Source organism: Suncus etruscus, chromosome 9 (genome assembly GCF_024139225.1).
Source record: "Suncus etruscus isolate mSunEtr1 chromosome 9, mSunEtr1.pri.cur, whole genome shotgun sequence".
In the NCBI taxonomy this organism is placed as follows: domain Eukaryota; kingdom Metazoa; phylum Chordata; class Mammalia; order Eulipotyphla; family Soricidae; genus Suncus; species Suncus etruscus.
In genome coordinates this window covers 49,899,453-49,918,241 of record NC_064856.1, presented here as the reverse complement: position 1 = coordinate 49,918,241, position 18,789 = coordinate 49,899,453, and the positions used below count along the sequence as shown (strand labels likewise).

General features: G+C 41.1%; 1 protein-coding gene across 2 annotated transcripts in view; it reads right to left on the bottom strand.

The window, feature by feature from the left end:
* C2CD3 (C2 domain containing 3 centriole elongation regulator) overlaps positions 1-18,789 on the bottom strand; it is a 132,161-nt gene that overhangs the window by 22,967 nt on the left and 90,405 nt on the right. The window contains exons 26-30 of one of the 2 annotated variants that reach the window (XM_049780242.1): positions 17,292-17,356; positions 13,901-14,106; positions 9,955-10,088; positions 8,089-8,250; positions 1,651-1,871 (exon numbers count right to left, since the gene is read on the bottom strand). In XM_049780242.1, the coding sequence (XP_049636199.1) occupies positions 1,651-1,871; positions 8,089-8,250; positions 9,955-10,088; positions 13,901-14,106; positions 17,292-17,356 (788 nt within the window). The remainder of the gene's footprint in view (positions 1-1,650; positions 1,872-8,088; positions 8,251-9,954; positions 10,089-13,900; positions 14,107-17,291; positions 17,357-18,789) is intronic. The other variant, XM_049780243.1, reaches the window with a different exon arrangement.

The window sequence follows — 18,789 nt, the reverse complement described above, 5'->3', positions numbered from 1 at the left end:
GACGTTAAAATGTATACTGAGTTAAGATAAAGGGAGGGGAGTTTTGAAAGAACAGTTTTCCCTGATTCAATGTTCTCTTCCATTCAAAATCTAGATTCATCTAAAAATCAGTTCTCATTCTGCCCTCTCCTAGCCTAGACTTCCCTATTTCCTTCTAAGATAAAGTCTAAACTTAGGTTAGATAGACTAAGTTTGGGTAAATGCCCTCTGGTTTCAATACTTCTCTTTAAATATACTTCTTAAAAGGATCCCCTATTCTCTCCCATTTCCTTCCCAAACAAATCTCCCTCTGTTTTGCTCATAGGCTATTTTCTTAGTTTTTCAGTTGCTAGTTTCTTTGACTCTAGAATGGACACTTGCTGAAATTAGAGACAATGCCTGTCTTGTTCACCACTGTGCCATTTTAGTACCTGCATAGCTGATACACAAATAGCTGACAGAATATTTCTAAGCAAATAGAAACTAAATGCAGAGTAAACTTTTGGGGCTCTGAATGCAAAGAAAAACATGTTACTAATTTAGAAAAAGAGAAAAGGAAGAAATTTGTAACTGCTCTCAATCATGGTGGTTTGCCCTTTTAAGAGAGAAAACAATTATACATGTGTAGAATTTACACATTTTCTTTGAGCAAGAATAATACTGAAGAGTTGGAGGTATGGAACAGCAGGTAGAGAGCTGCCTTGCAGACCTGAGTTAGATACCTGGCACCCATTACTGTCCCTGGAAACCACCAGGATCTCTTTGGCCCTAACAACCACTATTTTTTTTTTTGTTTGTTTGTTTTTGGGTCACACCCGGTGGTGCTCAGGGGTTACTCCTGGCTCTATGCTCAGAAATCGCTCCTGGCAGGCTTGGGGGACCATATTGAATGCCGAGATTCAAACCATCGTCCTTCTGCATGCAAGGCAAATGCCCTACCTCCATGCTATTTCTCCGGCCCCTTAAATGTTTTTTTGTTTTGTTTTGTTTTGTTTTGTTTTTGTAAGTGCAGATTATGAACACGAGATTCATCTAAGTGCTGCTGAAAATGCAGACTTTTGAATTAGAGAATCAGAATTTTCAATGTAGCTAGGTGATTTGTTTCTTCTGAATATGGAGTGTTGGCACAAGTTAAAAGTCTACTTCTGGGCTGGAGATATTATACTGCTGGTAGGATACATTTCTTACAAAAGGCTGACTCAGGCTCAATCCCTGGCATCCTATATGATTACCTGGGCACCATCAGGAGTAATTCCTGAATGTAAAGTCAGGAGTAAACCCTGAGCATCTTGGTGTGCGGGCCCCCCCCCCCCCAAATAAAAAAAACAAGACAAAAGCTATTGAAAAGCTCATTTAACTACCTTTTTCTTTTCTTTTTTTTTGAAAGGACACTGAAGCGTAAGTGCCCTTCAATTAAGGGAAAAGATATACTCAGAATCAAACTTTAAACAGAAATCCATCTAGGGTCTCATGCAGTTTCCTAGCCCTCAGTCCAAAACTCTTTCAATGCACAAACTGCTGTGCCATGCTACTACATTTCTCTTTTTCAAAGGAAAGAAAGAAAAAAGGAAGGAGAGAGGGAAACAGAAAGAGAGCTGGTAAAAGCTGCAGATATTCAAAGCTTTGTGAATGGGACCAGTGATCCTAATTTGGAGGGCAACTGGGCCATACCTGTGATTAAGGAGCTGACTTGCAACACCAGGTTATTGGATTTTTCCAGAATAAACTGGCTCTCAGTGTCCAGGCTGCTGGCTCGGGGTCGTAGAGGGTCCCTCTGGCTCTCCTGGCACTGCAAGCTGGAAGAATGAGCCTGAGGACTGAGGGGAAATAAAGGTTTGGCAAGCTTCTGGTTGAAGTACCTTTGAATCTCATCTAGTTCACTCAGATTCTTCCTATAAAAAAGCCAGTCAAAAGAGGACAAAGGGTTAGTCATTGGGATTTATAAGTAGCATTTATGTTTCCCTGACGTCCTTTTATATTTCCATATCATGATACCTTGCACTTAATTGATTGTTAGTACAGTCCCTTATTGGGGGTGGGGATGGTGCAAAAAATATGAACCACTCCTGACTGTACAGGCTCAGAGTTACTCCTGGCAGTGTTTAGGGATCACACTTGGTAGAGCTCAGAGGACCAGACTGGTGCCAGGATCTGAATCCAACTTGAGCATGTGCAACTTACCCACTGTATTCTACTCTCTCTGGCCCAGAAACTTCTCTTTCAAGCCCACAAAGTTATCTGCCATCTCTTTAACATTATCCCTCTGCCAGAGATATATTTCTCGCACTTGCCTCACTAATGTAACTTCTCTTTCAATGTCTAGCAAAATCCAACCTCCCTGTAAGGAACCACTTCTGCTGTACTATTGTTTCACTCCTGTAAGGAACCACACTTAACCATTTTCCAGCTCTCATTTCTCCTTATTCTAGACTAGCTCCTAATTACTTCTAATCTTTCAAGCTAGAGACCTCTTCTGGCTATCTTTGCCGACCCTTTTAATTGGCATAATTGTGCTCAGATCCTTCTCCAAAGTTCTCTCTGTACATTACTTGTTTCACATTTCCCTTGATGTATTCAGAGCTCTGTGCTGACTATTCAACATATTACTTGGCACAAAATAAGTGAGTATTGAATGAAAAATAAATATTAATATACTACTTAAAATGTTAAAAAACATTTTTTGTTTGTTTTAGGGCCACAGCCAACTGTGTTCAGAGATTATTCCTGACTCTGTGCTCATGAAAAACTCCTGGCAGGGCTTGTAGAAGTATATGTAGTGCTATGGATCAAACTAAGGCTTCTTGGGTACAAGGCAAGCAAGCACCTTACCCCTTGTTCTATCTCTCTGGCCCATCCAAATTCTTTTTTTTTTCTTTCTTTTTTTAAATTTTTATTGTGACCAAAGTGCATTACGAATCTTTCACTGCATCATTTATGGTACATAGAGACAATGAATGAGGGGCCATCCAAATTCTTTAATGGAGCTATTAAATTAATTCGTTCTCTTTCATGGTGTTAGGAATTGAATGTAGGGCCTCACATATGCCAGACATGTCCTTTGCTGAGTTAATGACTAAGTTCATTCTTACCATTGTCCAATGAGAAATCACATCAGCCACTACCATTTTTACTTTCACAGGATTTGTTATATTTTATGGTTTAGCTGAATTCTCAGTCAACCCAATGAGATCAGCAATTATTCTACAAATAGGATCTTCAGAAGATCAGAAAATTAAAGTTATTTGTCCAAGGGTAAGTAGTGATATATGGCTGTTCAACAGCTGAGATTCAAGCTCTAATACATATATATTTTAAATAGATGAGCTCTACTCCAACTAGGTTCATACAGTTGTATGCTGGAACCTGAGTTCAGACTAATCCCTATTGTTCTCATTCCATTTTTAAGCTCCAGATCATATTTCTTCTTTCAAAGTCCATTATCTCACCACTGGGCCAACTCTCCCTTAAATCCCTTTGTTTCAGCATCTTTATGAATGATTTGTTTTAGATTTTACTTTACTTTTATATTGTGTGTTAGTTTAGTTTCTAAACTTGGCAATTGGTAATAAAAATTAACTGAAACTTGTTTATTTCCCTAGATGTGCTTAGAACAATTGGCAAAACACAGACACCCAACACCTGGGAAGTGAACTGAAAGTCTCTCTATCCTTTTTTTCAGGCTAGTATGCAGGATGTCTCAGGATCAAATTCAAATTAGATGAGAGACAAAGATCATCTTTATTCTTTCACTTGAAGCCACGACTCTATCAAATCACAGTGAATTTACATAGATATATATATCTGGGGTATGTCACATGGATAAATTGCTGTAGTGGAAATGTGCAAACAAATGTAAACTGATAGCTTTAGAAAATAAGAAGACCCCCCCCCCCCGCCAAAAAAAAAAAAAAAGAAAATAAGAAGACCTTAGGGTCTAGGGGTCCTCAAACTTTTTAAACAGGGGGCCAGTTCACTGTCCCTAGACCATTGGAGGGTCTGACTATAGTAAAAACAAAACTTATGAACAAATTCTTATGCACACTGCATATATCTTATTTTGCAATGAAGAAACAAAACAGATATAAATATGTGGCCCGCAGGCCATAGTTTGAGGACCACTGGTAGAGCAATAATAGTATAGTAGATAGAGAGCACTTGACTTGCATGTGGCCAATCCAGGTTCAATTTCTGGTACCCCATTTGGCCCCCTGATCCCTGCCAGGGGTGATCCTGGAGCAAAGAGCCAGGAATAAGCCATGAGCACGAGCACAGCTGGTTGAGGCCACAAAAGCAAAAAAGAAAACCTAAATGGCCTTACTACATGTCTTGCTTGTAGCCAGAGTTCAATCCTTAGTAAGCCTTTTTTTGTTTTGTTTTGTTTTTGGGTCACACCTGGCAGCACTCAGGGGTTACTCCTGGCTCTACTCCCAGAAATCGATCACTCCTGGCAGGTTCGGGGGACCATATGGGATGCCTGGATTTGAACCACAGCCCTTCTGCATGCAAGGCAAATGCCCTACCTCCATGCTATCTCTCCAGCCCCAGTCCCTGGTAAACTTATGTTCCCTTCAGCTCAGTGTTAAGCCAGAGTAAGCAAGAACATTACTGGGCAAAAAAACAAAACAAAACAAAGGAATTCCATTCAGAATTATGTTCTTTTTTTTTTTTTTTTTTTGGTTTTTGGGCCACACCCAGTGTTGCTCAGGGGTTACTCCTGGCTGTCTGCTCAGAAATAGCTCCTGGCAGGCACGGGGGACCATATGGGACACCGGGATTTGAACCAACCACCTTTGGTCCTGGATCGGCTGCTTGCAAGGCAAATGCCGCTCTGCTATCTCTCCGGGCCCCAGAATTATGTTCTTTTGGTTTTGGGGTCACCCCTGGCAGTGCCCAGGGCTGACGCTTGGCTCTGTGATCAAGACTTACTCCTGACTGGGTTTGGGACCATACGTGCTGCCAGATATCAAATTCAGGTTGGCTGATCCCTAAATGACTAACTTGCTATACTATCTCTCTGGGCCTAAATGTTTTTTGGGGGGTTGAGGGGTGAAAGGTAGCAAGTGGAGTTCAGGCCTTTCCCAGGGATTATCAGTCTGAGGACAAGTTATGCTCAGATCCTACAGAAGTGTTTGGGGCCCATACTCATTGTGCTTGGTGGGAGCCACACCTGACTCTTTTCAGGGGGTGGCCACATGGGGCTGGGAATTGAACTAAGGTTAGCTGTACTCAGGGCAAGCACCTTCAACCATATACTATCTCTCTGGCCCTGCAAACTTGAGATACAAGATTCTCAGGTTCTATCCTAGGTGTCCTGAATCAGTAACTGTAGATGGGTCCCAGCAATGTTTTTAACCACAGATTCTTCATGTAATTCTGAAACAGTGGATTCTGAGAAATTGTGATCTCCAGCAGAGCTTTTTCTGCATGGTGATTTTGATTTCAAGACTTTTGGCAACATGCAAAGACAGTCTGGGATGACACAACTGGGGAAGAGGTATCTAGTGGGTATTGGTCAGGAACTATGCTAAATAGCCTACGCTGTATAGGAGAGGATTCCACAGCAAAATATTTGATCTAAATGGCAACAGTGCTGAGAAAGACAGAAACTGTTCTGGGGTAAATGGGTTTCTTTTTATCTTTTCTCTGTGTGTTTCAGAGTTTATTGTGTAAGTGGCCTGGGAATGTGACTCAGTGGTAGTGTCACCTTGCACACAGGAAGCTCTGAGTTTGACCTCTGGCACTGTCTCACAGCTCCAGGTGAATGACTCCTGGTACACTGCAACAATGACATCAGGGAAGGGAAAAGGGAAAAAGTGTGTTATGTAATTAAAGGAATAAAATGCTGCCAAACTGCTAAAAGCTCTGCTTAAATAGCTTCCAGTCTCTAGACTTTACTAAAATGAGACTGAAATACCCTACTTCCTTATAAAGTAAATTTTAGTTTTCCTGTAGCCTGGAAAATGACTGCTCAATTCTCATGTCCAATGTCCCACCCAATCAAGAAAATTTTGCTAATTTTTTCTGAGTTTGTTTTACAAAACTCATGAGGTGAGTTTTTTTCAAATACAAATCTTTTACATAAGTAAAAGTAAGTATTTTTCCCTTGGTTTTATTTTTTTGTTTGTTTGTTTGCTTGTTTGTTTTTGTTTTTTGGGTCACACCCAGTGACACTTAGGGTTTACTTCTGACTCTGTGCTCAGAAATCGCTCCTGGCTTGTGGGACCTTAGGGACGCTGTGGGGGGTGGTGGTGGTGATTTAAAGGCAATCTGTCCTAGGTTATTCTCTCAAGCTTTATATACTGGGGGCTGGAGAGATAGTACTGTGGCATTTGCCTTGCAAGCAGCCAACCCAGGACCTAAAGTGGTTGGTTTGAATCCCGGTGTCCCATATGGTTCCCTATGCCTGCCAGAAGCTATTTCTGAGCAGATAGCTAGGAGTAACCCCTGAGCACCTCAGGGTGTGGCCCAAACAAACAAAAAGTTTTATACTGTCTATATACTGTTTTCCTTCCCTTCTCCCATCAATTGCAACTTGAGAAACATTGTTCTTTTTTTTTTTTTTTTTTTTTTTTTGGTTTTTGGGCCACACCCGTTTGATGCTCAGGGGTTACTCCTGGCTATGTGCTCAGAAATCGCCCCTGGCTTGGGGGGACCATATGGGACGCCGGGGGATCGAACCGCGGTCCGTTCCTCGGCTAGCGCTTGTAAGGCAGACACCTTACCTCTAGCGCCACCTTCCCGGCCCCGAGAAACATTGTTCTAACTAAAAGTTCAAAGTTAGGCTGGAGAGACAGCTCAATAGGCTGAGTAAAAGCCTTGCATGCTTGAAGTTGGGGGCTTTATCTCTAACACAGTATAGCTCCCTGAGCAGAGTTGTCCTTGAGAATTGTCAGGTGAGGCCCAATATGAGAATAAAAGCTCAAATTTGTAGCTGCAGACATTCAAGCTATTTCATGACCTGCCCTCTATATAACTTGCTGTTCCTTGGTTCAAATTCCCTGAATTTAAATGGCTATTTCTGGCTTTTAGCACTTTTTTTCCTGCACAGAAGACCCTTCATGTGTGTTGCTCAGTTCCTTCAATGACCTGTTCAAATGTGTCTTCTTTGATCTTTCCATGAACAGTCTAGTCTGCTATGCATTCCTTTATCCTTGCATCTGTATCATTGCAATAGTCTGGTAACAGCAAAGTCCACTCCACTGGGAATGGAAGACCCAGGATCGAAAGTCAAGTCTATCTGATTCTGGAGCCAAATTCTTTCCCCTTATACCACATTTTCTTTTTTTCTTTTCTTTTTTTTGGGGGGGAGAGGGGCACACTCAGCAGTGCTCAGGGATTACTCCTGTTCAGAAATCACTCCTGGTAGGCTTGGGGGTGTATATGGGATGCCAGGGATTGAACCCAGGTCTGTCCCGGGTTGGCCACAATGCAAGGCAAACACCCTACCACTGTGCTATCATTCTGGTCCCTGACTTACACCACAATTTCTATTTTTTGTTTTTGGGTCATACCCAGCAGCGTTCAGGGATTACTCCTGGCTCTATGCTCAGAAATCGCTCCTGACAGGCTCGGGGACCATATGGGACACCGGGATTCAAACCAATGACCTTCTCCATGCAAGACAAACGCCCTACTTCCATGCTATCTCTCAGGCCCCACAGCACAATTTCTTACTGGATAATTCAAGGGCAGAGAGGATCTAATATGGTCCTTTCAGGTCTCATCATGCTTTCCTGGTTCAGAAGCTGAGTAATCAAAAAAAGATAGGGAAGTATGGAGAGGACACATGTTGGTCTGGGAGAATCCAGTGTTGAGAATAATAAGGATTTGTAAATTGTAAAGTGGACATATGAGTGGTATCAATACATTTGGTGAATAACCTTAAGCTCCTGTACTTGTAGGGGGGTTAGTAATAGAGTACCATGAGAAAATTCCAAAACAAATAAGAGGAATCTTCTATTTGTCACCAACATGTAAGAAAGTCCCTATGCTAACCTGCTCAGAACAGGGTAGCTGATGAAAAAGCATTATTGCATACTGCTAGTGTCCATTCATTCACCCTATGGTCCTTTATGATTTCCTGTGCCATTTCTTAGCAGAGGGTCTTACCTGAGAGAAGTCAGGATGGAAGTATGGGAGGAGAAAGGTGTATTGATAAGCTTCTCGTCACTTGGCAAGATTGTCTCTCCCTGCTGCAGGGATTCATGAAATCTGCGGATGTTCTGCACATGCTCTTCGTGACGTGATGCCTGGGTTTTTGTGATATAGCTTCTGTCAGGAATGAATGGGTGCAAAAGAAATTCTCAACAATTACAGAAATCAACAAGCCAATAAACAATGCACCTTTCTGAAATGTTATTGCATGTTCACCCTGTACTATCACATTCTGGCTTTGTCAGTTCTGGCTTTGATTCTGTCTCCTTAATAAGCTGCAGCCTGAGTGATTTTAAGTGTTATCTGTAATGAGAAGAATAGTATCCTGTATCAAGATACTGTATCAATCAACTGTCTTTTCACTTTTTGTTTGTTTTTGTTTTTGGGTTTAGGGCTTATTCTTGGCTCTATACTCAGTGATCAATCTTGGTGGGGTTTAAGATGAGATATGGGATGTTGGAGATTGAATTCGGGTTGGTTGTATGAAAGGAAGTTGCCCTACCTGCTATACTATCACACAGACCCTCTTTTTACTTTTTTTTATTTTTATTTTTTGGACCACACCTGGTGACGCTCAGGGGTTACTCCTGGCATGTGCTCAGAAATCGCTTCTGATTTGTGGGACCATATGGGACGCTGGGGGATCAAACCGCAGTCCGTCCTGTGTTAGCTGCATGCAAGGCAAACACCCTACCACTGCGTCATCACTCCGGCACCTCTCTTTTACTTTTCTGATGGTATTAAAGATACAAATGTTCAAATGTTAATAAACTTGTATTTTTATCTTACTATGTTTTTGGTATTCTATATAAGAAACCATTGCCTAAGCCAAGGGCATGAATATGTTACTCCTGTTTTCTTTTAAAAGTTTTTTGTTTGTTTGTTTGTTTTTGGGTCACACATGGCAGCACTCAGGGGTTACTCCTGGCTCTATGCTCATAAATCACACCTGGCAGGCTCGGGGGACCATATGGGATGCCGGAATTAGAAACACTGTCATTCTGCATGCAAGGCAAATGCCCTTCCTCCATGCTATCTCTCCAGCCCCTTCTTTTAAAAGTTTTATATAGTTTTAGCTTTTTATTTTTTATCTACATGACTCACTTACAGTTAATTTTTATGTATGGTAATTGTAAGCATTTTTTTATTTGGTTTGTTTTTGGGACACATCAGTATTCAGGGCTTATTTTTGGCATGGCTAAGGGGTGCGAGGATTGAACATGGGTTGGCTGCATGAAAGGCAAATGCCCTACTCACTGTATTACTTCTCTGACCCCCCACGAGTTTTGACAAATGTACTGGAAATCATTAACACAGTCAAGATAATGAGCACATCCTTCATCAAACTCTTCATCAAGAGTTTACTTTTATCTTTTGTAATTCTTTTCTCTATTTTATTTAAATGTCTTTATTTAAGCACCATGATTACAAACATGATTGTAGTTGCGTTTCAGTCATAAAAAGAACACCCAACATTCACCAGTGCAACATTCTTACCACTAATGCCTCTCTTTCCCTCTTCCCCCACCCCTGGCTTGTATTTGAGACAGACATTCTACTTCTTTCACTCATTAACATTGTCATGATAGTTGTTAGGGTAGTTATTTCGCTAACTGCACTCAACACTCAACACTGGGTGTGCCCCCAAAAGAAAACAGTTCTGCTTTCTTAAGATCCTGTGCTTTCTAGGGATTGTGATTGATCAACAAAGCTCTTTTCTTTTCTCTAGAATTTTTCTCTGATAAAACAGGAACAATAAGCCAGTTTATTTCTTTATATGCATCCACTCTTTATTTTTTCTTTCATTAAGAAAATACTCACCTCCCCGTAGAAGAGAAGCCAAATTCCTTTGAAGAAATGTGAGCAAGTTGTTCGGGGGCCTGTCTTACAAAGCTGCTGGAGAATGCTGCACACATGTCAGAGGCAGGGAAGGAAAAGGGACTGAATATAGGAATCTGGAAAATCAGTTATAAAAATGGTACATCAGTCACCACAAATCGTCTGGGAACAAAGCCATGCAGAAATCAAATTTTAAGATGTGCATAAACAACTCATTATTTTCAATGCTGGACATTGCACAACACACATACATTTTCTTATTTATTTATTTTGGATTTTGGACCACACCGGTGACTCTCAGGGGTTACTCTTGGCTATGTGCTCAGAAATCACCCCTGGCAGGCTCAGGAGACCGTATGGGACTCTGGGGAATTGAACCAAGGTCCATTCTGGGTCAGCCATGTGCAACGCTCATGCCCTACCTCTGAGCCATTGCTCCGGCCCCACATTTTCTTAAACTTCAAAATCATCTTAGGAGGTTAGACTATTATTATTCCCATTTTGTGACTATATTGTTTGTTTTTCAGTTACTTTATATTTATTTTACTTGTTCCTTAGTTTAGAGGTTCCTACTGCTACCTTTCTTGCGCTGGCAGGGAGTAGAATTGCCCACTTCAGATACACTGCTCAAATCAGTTTGTGACCTGGTTTGATGCCAGTTTACATTCTCTACCCAGAGTGTAAAATAAAAACCCACAGGTTGTGAGATCACCTCACATACCCATATTTCTAACCCCTTAGGTGGACAGGTCTGAAGAAGCAGGGTAGTATCAAAGAAATAATAAACCAAGCTAGTCAGGAAAGGATGATCATGGCAACCATGGCCTTTTGCCTTGTGCTCTCTGCCTGAGCCAACAAGCTGGAACTCCTTCTTCTTTATTAAGAACCAATTCCCAATACCAGGATGGGGAGAAAGGGAGAGAGAGGGAGGGAGAGAAGAAGGGGTACTATCCAATGGGCATTTACATATCAAATAAAGAGGTTTAAGGAAGGAGGAGGAAATTTGGGGAATACCTTTGTTTGGGGTTATAGCTGGGTGTCATCTTACAGATGTCAGTTTACATTGTCTATCCAGAGGATAATATGATTGTGATAGCTCTTCATCTTTTTTTTTTTTGGTTTTTGGGCCACACCCGGCACTGCTCAGGGGTTACTCCTGGCTGTCTGCTCAGAAATAGCTCCTGGCAGGCACTGGGGACCCTATGGGACACCGGGATTCGAACCAACCACCTTTGGTCCTGGATTGGCTGCTTGCAAGGCAAACGCCGCTGTGCTATCTCTCCGGGTCCAGCTCTTCATCTTAATAAGACTACAAAGTTGAATCTGAACAAAAGACTTTCCTATATAGGAACCATTTACCTGTTATTTTCTCAGCATTCATAATTTAATATTGACTGATATTATTACTGTAAGACTGGACCAGGCATGTGTGAAAAATGAATTATACAGTCCCTAAACATTTTTTTATTGCTATTGTGGTAATATGGCTATAATAGTATTAATGCTAATGCTCTCAGTATGCAATGTTAGTGTGCCTTTAGCACTACCAACATGTAAAAGTCCTTATGTAACTTCTTTTTTGGGAGAGTGGGGCACACCTGGTGATGCTCAGGGATTACTCCTATCTCTGCTCTCAGAAATCGCTCCTGATGGGCTCGAGGAACTATATAGGGTGCCTAGGATTGAACCTGGTTCAGCCGCATGCCAGACAAACACACTACCACTGTACTATCACTCTGGTCCCAGTTTACATCACTTCTTTTTTTTTTTTTTTTTTTTGGTTTTTGGGCCACACCCGGTAACGCTCAGGGGTTACTCCTGGCTATGCGCTCAGAAGTTGCTCCTGGCTTGGGGGACCATATGGGACACGGGGGGATCGAACCGCGGTCCGTCCAAGGCTACTGCAGGCAAGGCAGGCGCACCTTACCTTTAGCGCCACCGCCCGGCCCCTACATCACTTCTAATACTCCGGTCCTTCCCTTTTCCCTCAGCTCTATCCCCATACTCAGACCCAAACAGGTAACCTCAGTTCTGTTGTCAAAGTTCAAGGTTTAGTTTTCAGCAGCTACTATTACTTCTGTTGATTTAATTCATTTGTCATTGTCTATTTCCTTTGTTTCTTTATATAATACATGAGTAATAGATCATCTGGCATTTGTCCTTTCTCACAAAAACTTATATGGTTTAATAAATACCATCTGAGTTCAAGTAATAGCAAAAGGCAAGAGCTCTTCCTTTCTTATACCTGAATAGTATTCCATTCTGTATGTAGCACAATCTCTTTATCCACTCATCTGTTATAAAATAAAGTCTTTGGTTTTATTTGTTTGTTTTGGGGCCATACCTGGCAGGGCTCAGGGTTACTCCTGGCTCTACACTCAGGCAATACTCCTGGCAGGCTTGAGGGACCTTATGGGATGGTGGGGATTGAACCTGGGTGGGCTGTATGCAAGGCAAACACCCTACCCACTATGCTATCGCTCCCGGCCCCACAAAGTCTCCTTTTCTTTATAGTAATATTTCCTGAAAGAAGGGCCGGAGTGATAACACAGTGGGTAAGGAGGGCATTTGCCTTGCTCGTGGCTGACCCAGGTTCGATCCCTGGTATCCCATATGGTTCCAAGTTTGCTAGGAGTGATTTCTGAGCACAGTCAGGAATAACCCAAGTGCCTCTGGCTGTGGTCCAAAAACAACAACAGCAGCAACAACAAGAACAAAATTCCTTGAAAGAGTTATTTATATAGTGGGGCCAGAGAAACAGACAGGAGTTAAGGTGTTTGTATGTGAGTGGCTGACCCCCGTTAGATTACCAGCAGGGCATATAATTTCCTGAGCACCACAGGTGAGGCACAATACCTTCCTCCCCAAAAAATTAAAAAATAAATGTTATGGAAGCTGGACTGATAGCATAGCAGTAGGGCATTCACCCTGCATGCTGCTGACCTGGGATAGACCCATGTTCAATCTCTGGCTTCCCATATAGTCAGTCCCTCGAGCTTGCCAGAAGCGATTCCTGAACGCAGAGCCAGAAAAACTTGGCCCAAAAAACTTAAAAAAAAAAAAAAAGAAAGAAATGTTTAAAAAAAGATTTGTTTATATTTCCTCTCTCCTATTTTTTTCTAAATTAAAGACTGATCATTTTAAAGTCATGGATGTTTTTAAAAGTTCAAATAATGGTTTCAGAGTTCACACTGCAACTAACCTTACTTTGTTTAAAAAATTAAGATAGGGGGCCGGCGAGGTGGCGCTAGAGGTAAGGCGTCTGCCTTGCAAGCGCTAACCAAGGAAAGAACCACGGTTCGATCCCCCGGTGTCCCATATGGTCCCCCCAAGCCAGGGGCAATTTCTGAGCGTGTAGCCAGGAGTAACCCCTGAGCATCTAACGGGTGTGGCCCAAAAAAACAAAAAACAAAAAAAAAAAACAAAAAAAAATTAAGATAGGCTGGAAGAGTGATACGCTGCACATGTATGTAATCTTGTGTTTTATCCCCAATGTCATACATTTAAAAAAAAGACATAAAATTAACATGTATAAGAATTTATCCTTTGGGGCCGGGCGGTGGCGCTGGAGGTAAGGTGCCTGCCTTGCCTGCGCTAACCTAGGACGGACCGCGGTTCGATCCCCCGGCGTCCCATATGGTCCCCCAAGAAGCCAGGAGCAACTTCTGAGCGCATAGCCAGGAGTAACCCCTGAGCGTCACAGGGTGTGGCCCAAAAACCAAAAAAAAAAAAAAAAAAAAAAAAAAAGAATTTATCCTTTGAAAGGGCTTAACTCAGTGGCTTTTGATATATTGAGTTGTACAATGGTCATGACAAAATAAAATATCCTATAATCATTAGAACACTTATAAATTATGTCCTGTAAGCTGCAGGTACCAACAAATAAATGATTTTCACACAGGCTAAAGATGTGAATTAGGATACATACCTGTGCTCCATGGGTCTCCACCCCACGTCTTGCTTGTTTTTCTTCTTTGAAGTGTGTCAAGCTCTCCAAAGGGGACACAGCAACTTTGATCTGCCCTTGGCAATCTCCACTGAAGTCTGTGATGTTATACCACCCACATACAAACTGAAAGCCTGAAAGAAGTGGGGAGAGGTCTACCGAGGCAAAGCCAATCACCCTTTCTTCATCTGTGGGGGAAAAAAAGAGTTGAGTGGTTTGGCTTGGCATGTCCTACCACTGAAATCAAAGGTCACACATAAAGACACTGACTCAGAGAACTGGTGGTCCAGTAACTGAATCAAGAGAGAAAATAAAATGACAATTGCAGTCAGCTTTTACTATATGAATCCCCTTTTTCTTTATGGCAGAAAAATGCTGGAAGGTTAATTCATCCTTTCCCTCTTCTCCCTCCTCCCCTCCTTCCCTCCCTCCCTCCCTTCCTTCCTTTCTTCCTTCCTCCTTCCTCACTCCCTCTCCCATTCCTCCTTTCCTTTCTACTCTTTCTTCTGTCCTTCCTCCTCTCTCTTTCTGGGTCACACCCAGCAGTGCTCAGGACCTACTCATGTCTCTGTGCTCTGGCAAGGCTCAGGGAAGCATAGAAGGTGCTTAGAAGCATAGATGGAATCAAACCTGGTCAGTCATGTCTAAGACAAATACTCCACCTACTGTACTATCTCTATGGCCTTGGACTAATACCTCTTGATACAAACAAAAGCAAAACACCAATGGCTTTCCTCAGCATATTGAATTCAAAAGAGATCTGAACAATCATCAATCTCTCAATCTAAGGGATTTTCATTTTTCATTTATATTTCTCTATAGTTTACATTTTTCTGTTAATATACACATATATTTCCTAGAAAGCCCATAAGGGGTACAAAGTAAGCCTGGGTTCTCTTCTTGGCTGTAGGAGGGTTGCCCAAACAACTGAGAATATCTGATTTTGGTTGGAAAGCATTTATGTAATGACCTTTGATCCTAACTCATTGCTTCTTGTCCATTCATTCATGTATGTATTAGTTGGGTACAAAAAAGGGTTCCTATCAATCTAAGTTCTAACTTTGTACAGGTTCCATCCTTTACACAAACCATCAAAAGTTGAATCCTCTTAACATAAACATAGCTGTCAACTGCCAATCTGCTAACTAAGGAACACAAATATTTGGAAGGAGCTTCCTACAACTTTTTGAGCACGCTGCTGGTGACAGCTAACACATCACACTCTGCCTGAATGTTTCACTGTTGGCTCTGCTTTATACTTCTTTATACCTAAAAGCTGAGACAGGTAGTAGTCATTTTTATGTTCCCTTCCATTCCTCATATGTGCAAAATATCTTCTCACTTGACTTTATACTTGATAAAATCCAAACCTGAAAGCACAAGTGAACTGGACAAGCTACTGGGGTGAAGAGAAGCAGCATGCTAAGAGAGCAAATATGTGCACAGCTCTGACTTAGAAACATAATATCCAAATTTCTTCTGTCCAAGTTTATATATCCAATGAGAAGTATTGATCTTGATTTAAGATTTATTTCAGTTTGAACAGTGTTTGATTATAGGAATGCCTGAAGCTGTGTTCCCAAGATTGGGGTGTTAAGTATTAAGTATTGGGGCATGAAGTAATGCTCCGAGTGTTCTGCCTAATGTCCAAGTATTATATCCAAAACACACTTGAGGAGAAATATAGCTAAACTGAGGATTAACTGAGGATTAAGATAAAGAATTATTTTGCAGATTCAAACAACATCAAATTTAGAATTATGATCCACCACCTCCATTTGCAGCTTTTGTTCTGAACTTTTCTTTTACTGTTTTACTCTAGGCTTTGGTACCTGCTGTCTCCTCCATCTACTGAACATTCTGCTCCTTCATTGCTCAGCTAAAGTCTCCTCAGGAAGCCCTCTCTGACACTGCAAATGAGTTAGATGTCCCGTACAGAGATTCCTTTATTTGCCTACTTTATATTTTTTGTGAAGTAAGATAATTTTTATTAAAATTATTTAGAAAGATGGCCATACTCAGGTGTGGTCAGGGGTTACTCTTGGGTCTGTACTCAAGAATTACTCCTGGTGGTGCCTGGGGACCTTTTGAGATGCTGAGGATCCAACCTGGGCCTGCCACATATAAGGTAAGCACCTTACCCACTGTACTATCTCTCTGGCTCCCAGCATTAACAAATTGAAACAACCTAGATTGCAGGAAGCATTTATTTAGACTTTTGTGTAGATGGTGCTACTCTCCCTGGAACATGCTATAATATAGACTGACTGTTACAGCACATTGCTCTTCATAGTCCTTAACAAATATTTTCTATATAATTTTTCTGACTCATGCTGAATTCTTTCCTGTGTGGATCAAAGGAACCACCGTATATTGGGTCTTTGGTCCTGAATGGGCACTTCCTTCCCTATAGCAAGACTACAGTGTAAGGGACATAACTGATAGTTGATTCCAAAGAATGTGGCTGCAGAGCCTATGTTCTTATAACTGCTCTATTATGCCTCTTAATAAATGGTAGCAGGTTGTAAAATCCAGTATGGTATCAGCATCTCTTTCTAGAAAAGTTCTTAAAATAAAAAAGGACACGCTTGTTTGCTTGCTGGCTTTTCAAGCCTGTATTCTCTTGAATATGGTCCTATTCTTTCTCATCCTCACATCTCATTAAATTTCATTCAGTAAATATTTTGTTCCACACACAATTCACTACCACCATCACCAACAACAATAACAAAAAAATGGAAGAAAGGTAAAAACCAAGTAAGGATAAATGAGACTTAGTTTTATGTACTGACAGAAAAAGCTGGGCTTTGCTTGATAAGCCAACATTCACAGAAGAGAAAACATTGTAATATGAATATAAAATAAAATCACTTATATATAGGATCAGCTGTTATATTTATGGCTATCTGACATAATTGGAAAGATTCAAATGTATCTGGATTCCGGTACTAACTGAACACAACAGTATTATTTCTAGTAATTATAATAATAGAGAATGACAGATATTTTTAACACATAAATACTTCTCCAGTATCAACAATACCAAGATATTCTTGGTTACAAAATGAAAAGAAGGGACCGGTGAGATAGCATGGAGGTAAGGCGTTTGCCTTCCATGCATAAGGACGGTGGTTTGAATCCTGGCATCCCATATGGTCCCCCCCTCCACCGTGCCTGCCAGGGGCGATTTCTGAGCAGAGTCAGGAGTAACCCCTGAGCGTTGCCGGGTGTGACCCAAAAACCAAAAACTAAAACAAAAACCAAAACAAACAAACAAACAAAAAAATACCCAAAGTGAAAAGAAATATAAATTATCAATAGGATATAAGTTTTCTTAATCACCAGATAAGTATTTACAGGATAGAGTGCATACCTCCTTTATGCCAAACTTTGAAGACCAATGTTTGTTTTGGGTCCAGAAGAAGCTCTTTTGATAGCCTATTAAGAAAAATACCCTCCATAAATCAACAGTATACAAAGTTTTTGTAGAATTAAATTTAAGAGTTGAAGAAAATTTTGTAGCTGGTGAAGTATTTTCCTAATATTTCCATTTAACTAGAATGTATTTTATTCTTTAGTTAAAATGAGGGGAAAGGAAGCTCAGAGACTACCTAAATGATGGGGTGGTCGAACAGTGAGGAACCTGAAAATAGGCAAACAAGGACACATCCCGATGTAGGATTCTGCACCTCCCACCAGTTTCAAGCTTTTTTCAAGACAAGGAAGGGACCACGTACAGTACTTAACATGTAATGAATAGAAGAGATGAGGCTAAAAACGATGGGGCTAAAACATGCTGCCAAGTGCTTCATGTAGAAATAATCTTCACAAAAACCTACAAGGGCATAATTCTATTTTATGATAAAGCGAAACTGAGAAGTGAAGTAATTTTTCTCAAGGTCACATGGAAGTAAGAGACAGGATTGGACACTGAATAGCAGTTTGCCTGATTTCAAGCTATAGCATGCAGCAGAAATGTACTAAGATAATAAGTGCCCAATTTTCATACTAAATATAAACATTACTTTGGAATAAACAGAGCACTGCTAATGCATTTTATATGATGCACATTGTATAGCTTTAAGTTACGTAGATTCAGAAGTTCCAGGTGAGGAAAACATAGGGCAAGAAGAGAGCCTATTCTCAGGACCAAAGTGAGACAAACTGCCAAAGTGAGACAATGTGCTCCACTCTACTGCTTTCAAAGTTCCCTAAGCATTAAGTGTCATTGTTTTCTTGCCTGCCAAATGGAACAATATTCACCTACTATTACTTACTCTTTCTAATCCTTTTAAAAAAAGAGTTTACTAAAATTTTTAAACTGAATCACCATGAGGAACAGATACAAAGTTGTTCATGATTGGGCTGGAGTGACAGCACAGCAGTAAGGTGTTTGCCGTGTATGCAGCTGACCCAGGACAGACCTGGGTTCGATTCCCAGCGTCCCATATGGTGCCCCAAGTCCAGAGCCAGGAGTAACCCCTGAGTAACCGCTGAGTGTGGCCCAAAACAAAACAACCCCCCCCAAAACAAACAAAAAACCCACCAAAAACCACCAAAGTGGTTCATGATTGAGGTTCAGTCATACAATGTTTTAATACCCATTTTTTTAATAATATATTTATTTATTTATTTATTTTTTTGGTTTTTGTTTTTGGGCCACACCTGGTGGTGCTCAGGGGTTACTCCTGGCTGTCCGCTCAGAAATAGCTCCTGGCAGGCACGGGGGACCATATGGGACACCGGGATTCGAACCAACAACCTTTGGTCTTGGATTGGCTGCTTGCAAGGCAAACACCGCTGTGCTATCTCTACAAGCCCTATAATATATTTATTTAAGGATCATGATTACAAACAAGTTAGTAGTTGGG